Here is an 18688-nt window from a genome sequence, read left to right as displayed (position 1 = left end):
ACAAGTGAGATATATCCACATTCCATACTTTCCCCATTGGGGTTCCATATAGGGGTGATTATTGTCTTATAGAATTTTATTTACATTGTATTTTAGATGTGTTTTATTTCTGTTATGTGTAAATTCTTGAGATAGAATATATTAAACTGATTATTGTAATACCCAATTGGTCAATATTTTTAACTTAATATAATTCTTCATAATCTAAAAATATTCAAAAATAGTAGCGCTCCACCATCCTTTTTTCTCTTTTCAGCAAGGAAGAACCCCCTGGACTTATCTTATGCAGGTTGCAGTGAGCAAAATAGTCACAGGTATCTCCAGGGAAAGCAGGGAACAGAAAAACCACGGTATAACTGAATAGGTCAAACAGGATTCTATAACCGGCATCACTGAGAAGGCTGAGCCGGGTTTTATTTGAAAAAAAGCCTGTCTCCATCCAATGCGGGACGAAACAGCTGAGACCGCCTGCCTAGCAGTGTCTCCAACACTTCTGGCCTGCTACCCGGCAGACATAAGAAGAATATGACCGCCACAGACCCCCGTCCCAGAGCTCCAATACGGCCACCCTACCCAGGGTGCTGGGATGGACCTGCCACCCAGCTTCCCCCTAACAGTGCTGCTCTTCTGAGCATTGCCTCTGTAGACTGTGCCTTTGTGAGTTTCTGTGAGTGCTGTTTCTTTGAGTGAATTTCCTTGTTACTATCTCTGTGAGTGCTGTTCCTGATAGAAACATAGAATTAGATGGAAGATAGGAACCATTTGGCCCATAGTATAATAGTATAATGCATATAATAAAAAATAATAATAATAATAATAATAAATGATAAAGAGTATAATATAATCAATTAGATGGCTTAGTCCATGAGATAGTAGCCAGGTATCTGGCCAATTACGAAAGTTGACTCCCATAATTGCAGAGGAATCAAATGAGAGTTGAGTCTAATGTACACAATAACCTTGTAACAGAATCTCTTCAGTCTCTAACAGTCCCACATACAATGCAAAAAATTGGCTGTAGTTATACCACATTTAAGGCACAAGCAATTTCCTTTAATTGGAATATAACAATACTGACAGATTCCACCTCTATACAGACAATATATCTCCCCAGGCGCAGTAGTTACCCCCCAAAAAAACACAGGTTAAAAAAAAAAAATGAAAAAAAATCTGAATCCAAACAGACATAATGGGCTTCCTTCCCCTGATTGCTGGGTCCGCACATGACTCCTTTCACTGCAAGACACTGCAGCCAATCAGAGTGTACTATAGTAGCAGAGCTGGTGTCAGTCAGGTGGAGCATTTTTCTATTTAGAACAGGGAGGGAATCCTCAAAACCATAAAGGTTAATTAGATCAGACTACACATTGGAAATCACAAAGTTTCCATGGCTATTCAGAGTGGAGATTCCCTTCCCATTCTAAATAGAAAAAAGAGCTCTGCTTTGAGTGACACCTTAGCAGAATTTCGCCAAGCAATGAGTCACGCGGGGACCCAGCATTAAGGGGAAGGAAGCCCTTGTATATACTACAGAACCCAATATCTAATTTTTACACTTATTGACATCTCTGGGCATCAGTCAGGACTGGAGGTACTGTGAAGGGTGTAAACTGGTCCCCCAGATCAGTGGGGCGGGGCCGGATGTAGCCCGGAGGTGGCAGAGGTGAGCTAAGCTGCTCCCACGGCATTAATCCTGACCTCCAGTGACTTCCTATGGCGCGGTGAAAACTCATAACAAACACCGCTTACACGGTCTTGTGTGCGGGCTCATGTGTACCTGAGCTCCGGTGGTGTGCCGAACCCAATTGTGACGCTGAGGGTGTGAGACGGGATAGAGCTGCAGTCTAGCCCTGACGATACGGGATCACGAGGCGGCATCTGCTTACACCTCCTCTGACGCGCACGGCAGCGCGCGAGACTGTGCGGCTCACTCTCCTTCCGGGCTGGGTGTGTGGACTCGGACGCTGGAGGAGAACTTGGCCGTGCTAGACGCTGTCTGAGCGGTGGGTGACCTGCGCCTGGACCCTGATCCTTACAGCGCACGAGGAGGAAGAGAGAGACGGTGCTGGCAGCCGGTAAGCTAACAAGCTGTATCCTGCAATAACGATTACTGCCAGAAGGCACAAATACCTGACCATTTCCACTAAGTCTGGTGAACTGTCTGTTTGGGCATTGCTAAGCAGCAACAATATCTGTGAATAAAGCTACTTTACAAGGGCTGCAAGGCACTTCTTTAAGACACTGGAGAAGGTGCAAAAGTTTGGCTTGATCTGCAAGCAGTGATAGTCACATATAAACTTGGTTAACAAAAGGCCCGCAGTGTGCTGGAAAACTGGAACAGACTGCATGCCCCTTAAATCTCTTACCTTTTTCAGTAAACAGACCTCATAGTAAAGTTAGAGCACACCCAGTGGAGAGCTCATTCATTCCTGAGCCACTAACAATAATACCAATACTGACAATTATCCATTGTTGAAATAAGGAGAAACCCCTATACAGATCAATAAAGTATTTTTTTAGCACCCCTGAAGAAAGTCTCGTAGTGAGACGAAACGCGTCAGGATTTTGTACACATTCACTATCTAAAAGAAAATCCTCTGTTAAGAAACTATTGTGTGAAAAATTACTTGTTTTAAAAGTGCTTTTTAAAATAAATGTTTTATATTTGAGAAATGTGTCTATGAATGTTTTGAGATAGGAAAGACAATTATAATTACTGTGCGCTATATAGCACTATTGTGGTCGTAATATATATATATATATATATATATATATATATATATATATATATATATACACACACACACACAAGTAACTAGCTAACATAACCATAATGTCAGCTCCCAAACAGGGCAAAACGTGAAGCTCTATCTAGTGACTGCCAGCATGCACAACACTCCAATGCCCCCATAAAGGTGAGGAGCAGCATTAGCCTTTTATTATGTCAGATATATTATACAAATGATCCCACAGTATGATAGAGAAAATATAGATATAGTCCATATGGTACTTATACATGATATCATAGAACTGATAAAGAACACATAGAGATATATAATGTACATATTACTGATTATATATATTGTATCACATATGATATTATACAGTATAATTATGTGACATCTAAATGATTCCTGCCCCTACATTACTGACACATACAATGTTGATGAAAAATGATAAAGTCTCTTTTTTATACATATAATGTGAACTTTCATGAATTTGTATATTGATTTATGAATACTACACTGTCACACGTAGGATAACACCATATTATTCTATTATATAGTAATATTAACTAATTATATATTGGTCAAATAAAATGTAATCACTAATAACAAGACAATATTCACAAAAGAATAGTAAAATTGATTGTGTAATTATCAGCATAATCTTATTACCTTACTCTGGGGATCCTTCCTCTGTCTCTCTCTTACTCCTCCGTCCTCCCAGCTCTCCAACCAGTATCTGACCCAGAAGCTCCTCCATCAGCTCCCAGTGGCCTGATACAGCCTATTTATAGTCACTCCTCCCTATCTCTCCCCAGTAGTTCCCAGGATGCTCATGGTGACATGTAAATTAGGGGCCTATAACATTAGTATACAGTCATTCACCACAGCAGCTCCGCCTGCCTAGTCCTTGTCTTTTAAATGAGGTATAAATATTCCTTAAGTGACTTACTACAATGATAAATGCTAATTACACCCTGGCAGGGTAACACCTTGAATAGTAATTAGATCACATCAGGCTCTGGCATCCTGTTATGTCACCAAAGGGGCCTTTTGTTTAGGATTCACCTATTGTCTGGCCATAATTTCAGCAGAAAGACTTGTTGTACATATAATTAATAGAAGGACAATCACTCTCTTTTTGTTGGGGCACTCTTTTAAATGTATCTCCTCTATTCACATAATAGAATATATTAATTAAACATAGTATTAGTGGCTATCTACATTAGGACATGTGATAAAGCTAGGCAAGTTCTAGAGTTTGTAACCAGTAATGGACAGGAAGGGGAGTTATTCCCACCTATTGAAGGTTATACTAAAACTAAGCTTTTAAAAATCATATAATAAAATATTGCACATATACACACATATATAACTGTCACAGAGAGAAACAAAACATCAATGGTCAAATAATCACATTCAGAGGGATAGTAACAAGTTTGTATATCCCAGTGAGGTGATGTAAAGCACACTGTTGTTTAGTGCAATCTAATTAATTATACTGATACTATGGGGGGACATTTATTAGGATGAGAGATCGGGAAAGTGAGAGATTTGGTAAGAAAACTCCAGTTATTTTAAAGCGGCAATCATTTACACTGCAAAACCAGTTTGATTTTGCAGTGTAAATGACTGCCACTTTTAAAAAAAACTATTGATTTCTTACCATATCTCTTACTTTCTAATTCTCTCATCCTATTACATTTCACCCCTATGTATCACTTAGGGCAGTATTCAATGAGGCTGATTCGCCATGTTCTATGGCGATTTTGTGCTATTTTCATGCTGTAAGGCGATTTTTTGACTAAAACGGTGAATCACCCTAATCAATGACCAGATGGCGAATACATTTCATGGTTATTATCGCCATGCTTCACCGAGTAGCAATTGCTATTTTTTTATGGTGAAGTGGAATGTGAACTTTTAAAATAAAGTGTTTTGTTTTTTACATTTGGTGTCAAAAAATCAGGAATTTTATTCTGAGAAGGGGCATGCTATTTGTATTCATGTGCTTACAGTACATGAATATATATTTAATAAAAAAAATATAAGTATATTTTTTTTACACAGAGCAGCCAGCAGGGGGCCGGGAGCTGAGCCGCTCATTAGATATTCATATATTCACTGCACCCGATCATTACATATGCACGATCGGGTGTGTTTATAGTACATCACATAGGGGCGGGTGGCAAAAGACAATGCTAAGAACACTTCAGCAATAATAATAGTCTTATTTCATGTTTGAATGTTGCCTTCAGCCAGAGAGTTGATATGAGAGAACACAATTAGTGGTGTAATTACACAATTATCCCAGTGTATGTGCTTTTAGATGGAAACATCACATTTCTAGTGCAAGACAAGTAACTATGACAATATCAGTATATAATCTCACACTGTACTGTCTGCTGTAGGTATATCTTTTTCCCAAGATTATCAATCAGTGACTAGTTTAATTTAAGATTATTAATAAAACAATTTCACATCATTTGTATGGACAATTTGTATTTTACATATCCATAGAGGCAGGTAGCCAGGGAATATATTGTCAGGTAACGCAAGAGTTATAATGGTGTCAGTGTCCGTCTAATTACCTGACAGCAGCTTTTATATAACCAAACGTAGTAATAGCAAAGCGCTGGAAATTGTTTGTCCCTACTGCCGTCTAGAGGGAATACTCAACCCCTCTTTAGAAGAAAAGACAGTAAATACAAGGTAGACGACGCGAAGGGACACTGGATACTTGGTTTGATCAAAATCAATATAATTTTGATTACTAATACAACATTTTTTTAAACACTTTTAAAAAGTGAGAACACCGGCCGGTGAAATTTACATAAAACAAAATAAATCACATAAAAAAAGCATTTATATTCAACATACTATTCACTATTCTTAGTGTGCTTTTGGTGTTTTTAGCACAAGCAGGTATTTTTCAGGTGGTTCATATCCACACTCTATCTATCTTTCACATTCAGAATGCAGATAGAAAGCAAAGACAAATATATTGCAGGCTTTTGGCTTGGTTAGGCATGCATGGGGTTAACTTCTGCAAAGCAGGGATTAACGGCAGTCTGGTACTAATGTAATATCTGGGCTCCCGTTTTTCTTATGAGACCGCTGCGCTCGCCATGCTTCGGGCACGGTGGCTCGCTGCGCTCTCCACACTATATAAACTCAACTCCATGCGTAGTTGGATAGTAGGGGTATGAAAAAATGGGGTGCATTTAACATGGGAGCCCAAATAATACATAAGTACCGGCAGTCTTTTGTTAGACAATATTAGTCTGTAGATATAAATGTTAGATCTCTCCAAAATCACACTCCAATGCAAACAAATTGCTAGTTTCCAGCCAGATGTTAATGCTCAGTCACTTAGCCATAAAAATAGGCTTTTAGTTGTTAGTAAGCTTTAGAAATATAAATGCGAAGAAAGTAAGAGTTATACTTATGCTCCGTGGCTATTCATTTTGTAATCCACTTTAGGGGAGTTTTTGTTCAATTGCCCACGCCGTGAGCGGGGTTCCCGGCTGCTCCGTTTGTCTTGTCAGTCTTGATTCTGAGATAGGACAGTTGTCTGAAAGTGCGCTTAAGCAGAACTTGATCACCTAAAGTTGGACACTTCCTGGGGAGGACTAACAGACTGCCGTCATATACTGAGGGACGCTTCGAAATATATGGGAGAACGTTGGAGACCAACGTACCCGTAGTGGTGATATGCCATTTTTATATGTTTTTATGTGAGTGCAATTTTATAATAAATACAATTGTTGCGAATATGGAGTTGCCCTATGTATATTTGCTTTGTTTCCCCCAGGGTGCAAGAAATAAACATGAGGGATGAGCCAGAGCTTTGTAATTGGTCCTATATACGACCTCAAAGCTGTTTGCTTTGAACAGAATGTGAGCGCATCTAGAGGAATTAAAGACATGTCCCTTTTCAAAATCCTATTGTGCAGAGAAAAAGTACAGTACACCACCTTTCATGTATTGTGACAAGGAAAGTACTATTATTGTATAAAGAGGTGGTGGGATAACTATCAGCAGCGCCACTGTGACGCACAACTGTTTGTTTGCGGTCTTCATATCTAAAAGCAAAGACAGAATATCCTCTATCTATTTTTGAGTTTTACATCAAGTTTTACATCAAGGAAATATAACTTAAAATCAATTTAAGACCCAACATATCCTTTTATATCATTACTGATTGGCATTATGGTTGTGTAAATATGTCTATAACTGTTATAATTTAAAACACTTATTTTCCTGCTGATATGTAGAACAAGTCTTTCTGCTGAAACTCTGCCCAAACAATAAATAAAAGGTCCAATTAATCTAATTAGAATACAAGGAGTTACCCTGCCAGGGTGTAATTAGCATTTCCCATTGTAGTAAGTGACCGTAGGAATATTTACACCTCATTTACAAGACAAGGAGCTGGGCAGGAGGAGCTGCTGTGGTGAATGACTGTATACTAATGTTATGTGACCCTAATTTACATGTCACCTCTCAGTGTAAGAATTCCTGCAGGGCATCCTGGGAACTACTGGAGAGAGATGGGGAGGAGTGACTATAAATAGGCTGTATCAGGCCACTGGGAGCTGATGGAGGAGCTGCTGGATCAGTTACTGGTTGGAGAGCTGGGAGGACGGAGGAGTAAGAGAGAGACAGAGGAAGGATCCCCAGAGTAAGGTAATTATATTATACATGATAATATACTGATAAATATACAATCATTTTTAGATATTATTTTAGAGATGTCAACTTATCAGTAAGTCAAGATTTATTTGACCAATATTTAATTCATTACTATTACTACAGTATATAATAGAATTATATTTAAAAGGTGCATTACTGTGAATGTTGGACCTAATTCAACATGGGTCACTATTTATTGGAATTGCAATCCTACAGATTATTGAATAACTGCGCATGCATAGCATCCACATTGCACATTGACACATGCAGTTTGTGAATAAATATCCATATACATAGCCGTCACAGATTGATTGAAAGGAAGACAATGTTTAGGAGTGGAAACATGGGGTTCTCTGGTTGTGCTTGTGAATATGCTGGGGTGGCGATGTGATCCCGGCTTAAGCTTACTTAAAGACCAGTTTATTACACAAACGGTAGAAACTCCAACTCGTGATGAGGCGCTCTTGGACTTAGTATTAACAAATAACACAGACTTAGTTTCAAACACAAAAGTAATTGAACAATTAGGGAACAGTGATCACAATATGGTTTCACTGGAAATCAACTTCAGTAAATTACATCAAAAAGGATCTGCAAAAATACTAAACTTCAGAAAAGCGAACTTTGAATTATTCAGGAAAGCCCTAACAGGAATTGGGTGGGAAACGGTTATGGAGGGAAAAAACGCAGAGGAAATGTGGGATACTCTAAAAAAGATGCTTGATTCACTTACTATTGAATACATTCCTAAAGTAACTAAAGGTAAATTTAACAAAAAAAAGCCACCATGGTTGGACAAAGAAGTAAGGTCAGCTATCAACAATAAAACCAGAGCCTTTAAATCATGGGTCCTCAAACTGCGGCCCTCCAGATGTTGTGAAACTACAAATCCCAGCATGCCTTGCCACAGTTTTAACACTCCCTTATAGCAAAACTGTGGCAAGGCATGCTGGGATTTGTAGTTTCACAACATCTGGAGGGCCGCAGTTTGAGGACCCATGATTTAAATTCTATAAAAATAACTTGAATGAGGAGGCGTTCGCAAAATACAAAGAATCAAACAAAACTTGTAAAGGGGTAATAAAAGCAGCTAAAATATTATATGAAGAGTGCATAGCCACTGAAAGCAAAACCAACCCAAATAAGTTTTTTTAAATACATAAATAGTAAACATTTAATTAAGGAAAACATAGGCCCACTAACTGATACTAGTGGAAAAAGTGTTACTGAGGACAAGGGAAAAGCAAAACTGTTAAATGAGTTCTTCTCATCAGTATTTACTAAGGGAGAGCAGACTGTGGAACGAACATTTACCACAAAAGGGACAAATAAGCCAGATCTCATTGTGGATTTCACGCCGAAGGAAATAATACTGAGGCTAAGCAAACTCAAAACAAATAAATCACCAGGGCCAGATGGGATTCATCTGAGGGTATTAATGGAATTAAGGGATGAACTAGCTATCCCCCTACATTATAGCTTTAGCAAGTCACTATCGTCAGGTATAGTACCAAAAGATTGGAGAATAGCAGAGGTAGTGCCAATATTCAAAAAAGGAAAAAAGGAAGATCCCGCTAATTACAGACCCGTTAGTTTAACATCAATTGTGGGTAAACTATTTGAAGGATTTTTAAGGGATGGTATCCAGGAATATTTAGATCATCACTGTCTACTCAGTACTAACCAACATGGGTTCGTGAAAAATCGTTCATGCCAAACTAATCTACTAGGGTTCTATGAAGAGGTTAGCAAAAACCTCGATAATGGAAATGCTGTAGATGTGATTTTCCGAGATTTCGCTAAAGCATTTGATACTGTCCCACACAAGAGATTGATTAATAAAATGGAGAACCTAGGATTGGGTGAAAATATATGCAGATGGGTAGGGAATTGGCTATGTAATAGAGAACAAAGAGTGGTTGTGAATGGTGCTGTATCAGATATGATACCGGTTCTAAGTGGAGTGCCCCAGGGTTCGGTTTTGGGGCCCATTTTGTTTAACATTTTTATTAACGATATTGGGATAGGGTTACTCAGCAATGTATCCATCTTTGCGGACGATACAAAACTTAGCAAAGTCATCAAATCATCAGAAGATGTCACCATGCTTCAAAATGATCTTGCATTTCTAGATGAGTGGGCAAAAAAATGGAAGATGAGGTTCAATGTAGATAAATGTAAGGTTATGCACCTTGGGAGACACAACCAGTGTGCAAGTTACAACCTTAGCGGAGAGGAACTGGGTAATTCCATACTTGAAAAGGATCTAGGAGTCCAAATAGACATCAAACTAGGTTGTAGTGCCCATTGTAATGTAGCTACAAAAAAGGCCAACAAAATTCTGGTATGTATTAAGAGGGGAATGGAAACTAGGGACTCAAGGGTAATTATGCCACTATATAAAGCATTGGTGAGACCTCACCTAGAGTACGGAGTACAGTTCTGGGGCCCACACTATAAAAAGGACATCATAGAATTAGAAAAAGTCCAAAGGCGAGCAACAAAGCTTATTAGGGGAATGGAGAATTTAAGCTACGGGGAGAGATTAAGCAATTTGGGACTATTTACATTAGAAAAGAGACGTTTAAGGGGGGACATTCTCAACATGTACAAGTATATCAAGGGCTAATATAAGGAACTGTCACACACCCTCTTTTCTACTAGAAAGGAATCTAGGACGCGAGGGCATGAGTATAGATTAGAAGAAAAAAGATTTTATTCAGCTAGTAGAAAGAATTTCTTTACGGTCAGAACAGTCAAACTCTGGAACTCTCTTCCCAGAGAGGTGGTAACGGCTGGCTCATTAAATGCGTTTAAGGCAAAGTTGGACAAACATTTACTGGAGAAAAACATCCATGGGTACAAATAAGAAATATAATTTGTCTGTAAAATACCAGAACCTACCAAATCAGCAATGGATATCTATACCAGGTTGAACTAGATGGACGCAAGTCTTTTTTCAGCCTTACCTACTATGTAACTATGTAACTATGTAACAGTCTGGCTCTTTTCAGATTATTGGAAGCTTTGGGCAACCCATACATTAGGGCAATATCACATCCAATCCTTTGTAAGTAAGCAAATATTCATACAAGTGGGAGCACGAAACAAGCGTCTCTTTTACAATATTACAGAATAATTAAATTTTTCTGCCTTCTTTACAGATGTTTCAAAACAGATTATTCCATGTTTTTTTTTTTAACAGGGACTGGATTGAGTCCTCTCTGAACAAGGATCTCTTAAGCCCCAAGTTTTGTTTATATGTGGGAAAGTTATGTTTATATTATACTGAGGGGATTCCAATGTAGAATACAGATACTATATAATATACCACATGGCATGAACAATGGAGAGTCTTGTGAGATCTTCCCTTCAACATTTGAAAGGGATTTAATTATAGCCTTACCTCTGTCCCAGAGTAGATACCGGAGGCCAGGGCTAGTTGTCCTGTGTGGTCAGGTTTTGTGTCCCTCTTCTTTTCTTCTCATGTATTGGTTCATATTATTTTTCAGAATAGCAATACTGTTATTATCACAGCAAAGGTTCTTGGAGGTTTTGTCATTAATTTAGTGAATTCCCCATTAATGTCAAACTACATCCTATTTATTTGGTATATAGATGGACTGACAATACTGATTTATTGCACTTATTACTTGACCGCTGTATTTGCTATGATATACCATTCAGATGTTTACCTATTGCCATGCATATATATCACTCTTGCATTTTTTGTATAGTGCACCATTATTATTATTACACAATAAAGTTTAATTGAAGAAAATAAAAGAATTAAATGTACCCCAGTAATATTTATAATTAAAATATTGACTTTTTCTTGTTACAGGTCAGGTAAAATACAGGTTATTAGAATTCATTGTTGAATGGACAATCTCTGATAAATACAACCACGGACGTAATTTCTTCTTACACCTCTGGAGGATTCACTAAAGCTGTTCTCATATTCTGCCTAGTGTATCTCATATAATACATGATGAGGCTGACAGAAGAGAGACCACATATGTGCTCTGAGTGTGAAAAATGCTTTACACGTAAATCACATCTTCTCATCCACCAGATGATTCACTCAGGAGAGAGACCACATCTGTGCTCTGAGTGTGACAAATGCTTTACCTGTAAATCACAGCTTCTCATCCATCAGAGGAGTCACACAGGAGAGAGACCACATCTGTGCTCTGAGTGTGACAAACACTTTACAAGTAAATCAAAGCTTCTCATACATCAGCGAATTCACACAGGAGTGAAACCATTTACATGTTCTGAGTGTAGTAAATGTTTTTCTCAGAAGTATCATCTGTACCAACATCAGAGGAGTCACACAGGAGAGAAACCATTTAAATGCTCTGAATGTAGCAATTGTTTTACTCAGAAGTCGCATCTTGTAATACATCAGAGGACTCACACAGGAGAGAAACCATTTACATGCTCTGAATGTAGCAAGTGTTTTACCTCCATGAAAGAACTTGCTCGACATCAGAGGAGTCACACAGGAGAGAAACGATTTACATGCTCTGAATGTAGCAAAAGTTTTATCTCCAGGCCAGATCTTGTTCGACATCAGAGGACTCACACTGGAGAGAGACCATTTACATGCTCTGAATGTGGCAAGTGTTTTTCCCAAAAGTCACATCTTGTTATACATCAGAGGAGTCACACAGGAGAGAGACCATTTACATGCTCTGAATGTAGCAAGTGTTTTACCTCCATGACAGATCTTGCTCGACATCAGAGGAGTCACACAGGAGAGAAACGATTTACATGCTCTGAATGTAGCAAAAGTTTTATCTCCAGGCCAGATCTTGTTCGACATCAGAGGACTCACACTGGAGAGAGACCATTTAAATGCTCTGACTGTAGCAAGTGTTTTACCCAGAAGTCGCATCTTTTGAAACATCAGAGGATTCACACAGGAGAGAAATAATTTACATGCTCTGAATGTAGCAAGTGTTTTTCCCAAAAGTCACATCTTGTTATACATCAGAGGAGTCACACAGGAGAGAGACCACATATGTGCTCAGAGTGCAAAAAAAGCTTTACATGTAAATCTCAACTTCTCATACATCAGAGCAGTCATGCTGTAGAGAAACCATTTAAATGCTTCCATGCGGCAAGTGATTTACTAGAAAGGTAACGCTTATTTATCACATAAGAATTCATTCTAAAGGAATTAGTGTTGCATGTTTCTCATAAGAAAATTGTATCAGCACAATGGCCCTCATTCTGGTTGACTCGATAACCTGCAAAGGACGCAGCTTACCGAGTCCCAGAAGGCCACCCCACAAATTGTTGCCCACTGCCACCGTATCTCCTCCAACCATGTGAAAGGGTGTGTCATGTAGACTCCTCCCCTCGCATGTCCCGCTGGTGGAGAAACCATTCAATGGTCGCCAACCAACAAATGATTTCTTCAGGCCACTCAAATTTACGTCAGTGTAAACTACCTTATATTTGGTGGGCCTGGCCGAAGACCCCCCTGCACCCCATGACATGCCATAGCATGGGAATGCCCATGCCCCCTCATCGCCTCCACCCACCCCCTACTGTGCGAGTGCCATGCCGACAATGCGGGTTGGCGAGGGTGCTTGCAAAGAAGGCCTGCACATGCGCATAACTAATTATGTGCAAGCCCTAACCATCAGCCCCCTGTGCGTACTCACAGGGGGAACTAAGGAATTAGAATGAGGGCCCATATGTGTTCCCGGGAGGTCATATATATATTTTATGAATATGGAAAGTGATTTATATAACTCCATCTTGTTAAGAAATGAGAGCTGTGACCAGTAAGCTGGGGGCTGCTTTTCCCTTGGGACAATATCTCTGTTAGGAAATAGAGCTGCAGTAGAACAGACAATGACGATGTGGTTGTTAGTACTGTGTATGTACAGCTGTTCTGCTCACACTGGTGCTGGGGCTTGTACAGGAAAGAGCTTTATATCCATTACAGAGTTCCACCAGCTCCTCCCAGTCACTATCATACCAGCTCAAGCAGCCGGCTCTGTCATCCCGATTGTGCCATTGATACAATTGCAGCGTTTAAGGCGATTCAGCAATTTATCCAGAATTTTCATTCTTACCATTTTATCTGGTTAATATAAACATTGGTTTGATTGCTTTCTGAGATTTTTATCTCTCCCTTTTAATGACATTTGCTTTACTGACAGATAATCCAATATTGATTGTTTTGAAATAAAAAAGTGATTTTTATAAATAATATGATTCTGTTTTTGTCTGATGAGCTTATATATTTTATAAGTATTAAATCATTTTGTACATAGTTCTACATATTAGAAGATGGGACCATGGGAAATATATAAGGGGGATGGGTACTAAATCCCAGCGGTCAGAATCCAGGCGGTCAAAATCCCGACGCTGGAATCCCGACAAGGGGGGACATGCTTGCTGCGCTTGCCACGCAGTGGGCCCAGTGCCTCGCTATGCTCAGCACACTAATTTATTCTCCATCTATGGGTGTTGTGGACACCCATAGAGGGAGAAATTGTCGGGATTTCTGCTGTCGAGATTCCGGCGTCTGTATTTTTACCACTGGGATTCTGACAACCGGGATTCTAACTGCATCCCATATAAGGTGTTATTTGGTGGTGACTATCTGGCAGTAAACCCTTTTGAAGATTATTTATTATTAACATTCAGCAAATATATTTCTGTCTCGTTGTATTGTCATTGATGAAATATAAAAACAGGAGCTTCCTGCCAATCAGAGATGGCTTAGGACGATAAGAGATAATTAGTATCCTCCACTCACTGCTGCCTGTCCAATGTGTCCTGTCCTCCAGAGGAACAAGTCAGACTAACCAATCTCTTCCCCCAAACAACTTGTACTCCTAAGTCATTGTTCCCAATATGATTTCCACCAGACAGATGACAAGTGTATTACTGCCCCCTTGTGGAGATCAGAGGCGGTGTGAATAGAGGTATATTTTCACTTCCTACAGTCCACTTTTTCTTCTAGTTACATTAATATCAGGAGAAACTGCTTATACGAATGAGCAGAGGCGTAGGGAGGGCGGATCCACCGGAGCTCATGCTCCGGGCGCTGATTGGTCGAATGGCGCCGCCGCCCCCCCCCCCCCCTCCGCAAGTGATCCCTGCACAAGTCAGTGGTGGTGTAAATAAGGCTCCGTACTCTGTAGCCCAAGCATTTGCGGGGGGAGCCAGCCATACGTGGGCGCATTGTCAGTGCAGCAGCAGTACCTGTAGAGGCAGGAGCTGGAGACTGGAGGAGAATGCCGGGGCTCAGTCCTTGGCGGCGCTGCTCAGCAAGGTATGCGAAGCAAGGAGGAATTCTCCCTGCTCTGCTCCCTTGCTGAGATGAGGTGAGCTCAATGCCGTCACTGCCCATAGCAGCCTGCGCCTGTCTCTGACTTCCGATCTCGCCCTCCGGTCCTGCCTGCCACACTTCACTTGATTTATAGACTGTGGCAGGCTTTACAATCAACCTAAATCCTCACAGTAAAGCATATTACGGTGAGGCTTTAGATTGATTATAAAGGCTGCCACAGTCTGCGTGAGCTGAAACAATCACATGAACTTGTCTGTGTCCGTAGTACGGACAGCTGCTCCTGGAGCCTGCCACCCCAGGACCAGGTCTGAAACTTCTATGATTATATGTTCAGTGGGGGAACAGGAGGGATAATTGTTATAGGAGGGGAAGTAGTGATGGGTGAAAAGGAAGGATATGTATGAAAAAAAATTATAATTTAATGTATGGGGGCCCCAAAACTTTTTTGGCAGGGGGGCACAACATTTCTAGTTACGCCACTGACACAAGTTCAAGTATAATACTATCTAACGGGCAGCGTGCGCCGGCGGCTGCCCTGCTCGGCGTCTGCCTCCTGCCCTGCTCGCCCCGGTCCCTGCCGCCAAGCGTCACGGACGGTGAGGGCGGGAGGCAGGCTGACACTCCTCTCTGTCCTCAATTGCTGCTGCTGCTCGGTTTGGCTTCCGGGCAGCGCAGTGTAGCAGCACTAAAGACTCTTCCCAGAGTCACCTGCCTCTGCTACGCAGCAGATTCCGTTACAGCATCTTATATAGCGCAGCAGATCCCGTTATAGTGTCTTATATAGTGTCTTATTTTTTAAGTTTTTTTTTTTCAAATGTAACATGCCAACACATGTTAGCCACGCCCCCAAATCATTACCGGGGGGGGTGAAATATGCCCTTGCTCCGGGCACCATGGCACCTAGCTACACCGCTGCGAATGAGTCCTTACTTTCCATACGCAACATATAACTCCCAGCAATAAATTACTCTTCCAGTTTATTTTACTCACCCTGCCATATCAATAAGTGAAGCTAAAATAATAAATTATTCTGCAAGATACATCTTTATCAGTGACACTAATACACACATTTATCCACTGATTACTTACATTTGAATGAATGAAATAATTCAACATGTGCAGCATTACCATCACCCTGACCTTATAGCTATTGGTGTACAGTCATCACATGATGACAGCAGTAACACTGACTTTCTCATTCCAGTTTGTATTATTACAGCTATAATGAATGTTGGGTTTTGGGACTTATTCTGGTTCACTTGCAAGAGCAAATTCTCCCTCTAATGGACAACACCATGTGTACTGCAGGTGGAATAGATGTAACATGCAGGGAGAGATTGTTAGATTTGGATGTGGTTTGTACAAACTGACATCTATATTGTAGTGTAAAAATAAAGCAGGCAGTATTTACTCTGTGCAGAAACACCCAAATGTAACTCTCTCTGCACATGTTACATCTGCCCCACCTGCAGTGCAAATTGTTTTGTCCATTAACATATAAACATAGAATTTGATGGCAGATAAGAACCATTTGGCCAATCTAGTCTGCCCCTTTTTTAAGCATGTTACCTCAATCCATATTTGATCCATATTTCCTTGTAAGGATATCAATATGCCTATTCCAAGCATGTTTAAATTGGTCTATTGCAGAGGTTCTCAAACTGTGGGTCCTGCCCAGTGGTGCAAGTAGAATTTTTTCCTTCGTGGTCCTGATAGCCTCCACCAAAAATGGGCGTGGCCATGTGTCCTGAGGGGGGGTGGTCACACAAAGCTAGAGGAGTGACTAAATGACAATAGTGGCGGGCATCATGAGACAGGGAATGAGAAACATGGAATGACTGGGGGTGGGTAGGCTCTTGCTTGGGGGAGAGCCGGGCAGCTTGTGCTTACAATTGTGGAGCCTGCTCTTCATGCTGTCAGTGCCGCTGATGCCTGTCAGTGTGACAGGCTAAATCAGCAGTAGCCGGTAGCTGCATACAGCACCAATCATAGCGCTGGGTGGGTGGGCTGCGGATGCATTCTCAAAATGGGGTTGCGACTCCATGTTGCTGACCATCAAGCTGATGACTTTTCTAATCTCAGTCAGTGATTCAAGAAGTCTGAAAGTGCTGTTTAATTGTCTGTTACTTTACACTCCTCCCATCATTTTGTGTCTCCACAATGCGCCCATGTATGTGCTGTCTGGTGACTACACACATGATGTGATAGCCTTCTGCAGGGGACCTGTCATTATTTTTAATGTCTGATGGGGTCCCAGAGTAAAATAGTTGGAGGTCCCCTTCTCTACTGTTTTTGACTCTACCACCTCTGATGGGGGGCTATTCCACTTATCCACTACTCTTTCTTTGAAGTCATTTTTCCTCAAATTTCCCATAAATCTTCCTCCCTCTAGTTTCAGTGCATGTCCTTGTGTTCTGTTGCTCCTCTTCCTGTGAAGAATGTCTCCCACCTGTACCTTGTTAAAACCATTGATATATTTGAAAGTTTCTTTCATGTCCCCCCTTTCCCTTCTCTGCTCTAAACTATACATATTAAGATATTTTAGTTTTTCCTGGTGTTTTGTGATGTAGGCCATGCACTATTTTAGTTGCCCTTCTTATACAGTCTCTAATGTATTTATATCCTTTTGGAGATATGGCCTCCAGAACTAAACACAGTACTCTAGATGAGGTCGTACCAATGACCTATACAGTGGCATTATTACTTCTTTCTTCCTACTGCTGGTACCTCTCCCTATGCAACCAAGCATCTGACTTCCCTTCTTCACAGCTTTGTTACATTGCTTACCTGCCTTTAAGTCCCCTAAAATAGTGACACCTAGACCCCTCTCCTCCTCAGTAGTTTCCATTATAGTGCCATTTATACTATATTAAGTCTTTGGATTTTTGAGACCCAAGAGCATACTTTTAATTTTTTTGGCATTAAACTGTAGTTGCCATGCTCTTGACCATTCCTTTAATCTACATAGATCATCAATCATTTGTTTTGTATGCATCTACCCTGATGCATACCCTGATGCATACCTATGTATCATCTGCAAAAAGGCACATTTTACCATCAATTACATTTACAATATACCCAATAAAGATATTAAAAAGCACTGATCCAAGTACAGATTCCTTGGGGTACTCCATTTGCAACCTTTCCCTCCTGTGACTGCACTCCATTTACCAATGCCTTCTGTTTTCTCTCCTGCAACCAAGATCTTATACATACAACCATCTTAGAATCCAATCCCAATCTTTCAAGTTTATTTAATAGTCTGGAACGTGGGGCAGTGTCAAAAGCTTTACTAAAGTCTAGATAAGCTACATCTACAGCCCCACCATGATACATTACTTTAGTCACCCTGACAAAAAACTCAATAAGATTTGTTTGATATGATCTTCCCCCAGTAAACCCAAGCTGTTTAGGATCCTGTAAATTGCTGCTTTTGAGATATTCTACAATAATTTGTTTTAAGAGTGTTTCCATCAATTCCCATACTACTGATGTAAGGCTTACTCTTCGGTAGTTGCTTACCTTTTCCTTGCTTCCACTTTTGTGCAGTGGGACTACATTCACCAGTCCTATGCAAAAACTCCAGTAGCTTTTGATTGGTTGAATAATTCTGTTAATGGTTTTACCAGCTCCCTTTTGAGCTCTTTTAGTATCCTTGGATGTATCCCATCATCCCCATTGATTTCTCCACTTTTAGTTTTGAGTGTTTAGTTAGGACTTTCTCCACTCTAAATGTAATCGTTTCCCCCTAATTTTTCTGAATATACTTGCAACTTAACTGTGGCCATTTCCCCTCTCTTTCAGCAGTGAATACTGAGCAGAAATAATTTTTAATATGATCTGCTATTACATTGTGTCTGTCAAGAAGACTTCCACTTTCTGTCTTTAGTTTTATTACTCCACTTTGTGTTTCTTTCCTTTCACTTATATACCTACAAAATGTCCCCCT

General features: G+C 40.3%; 1 protein-coding gene across 1 annotated transcript; it reads left to right on the top strand.

Annotated features, from left to right (window-relative positions):
- The first annotated feature begins 525 nt into the window (after positions 1–525).
- On the top strand, positions 526–15093 carry LOC146073292 (uncharacterized). Its single transcript, XM_083180471.1, has 4 exons — positions 526–667; positions 11266–11270; positions 11497–12292; positions 15005–15093. The coding sequence occupies exons 1-4, from the start codon at positions 526–528 to the stop codon at positions 15091–15093; spliced, it is 1032 nt and encodes a 343-aa protein (XP_083036597.1).
- Positions 15094–18688: the final 3595 nt, after the last annotated feature.

The sequence above is a fragment of the Crinia signifera genome, chromosome 4 (genome assembly GCF_055691185.1).
Source record: "Crinia signifera chromosome 4, ASM5569118v1, whole genome shotgun sequence".
In the NCBI taxonomy this organism is placed as follows: Eukaryota; Metazoa; Chordata; class Amphibia; order Anura; family Myobatrachidae; genus Crinia; species Crinia signifera.
The sequence above is the reverse complement of the archived record's forward strand: the minus strand, read 5'-3'. Positions and strand labels throughout refer to the sequence as shown.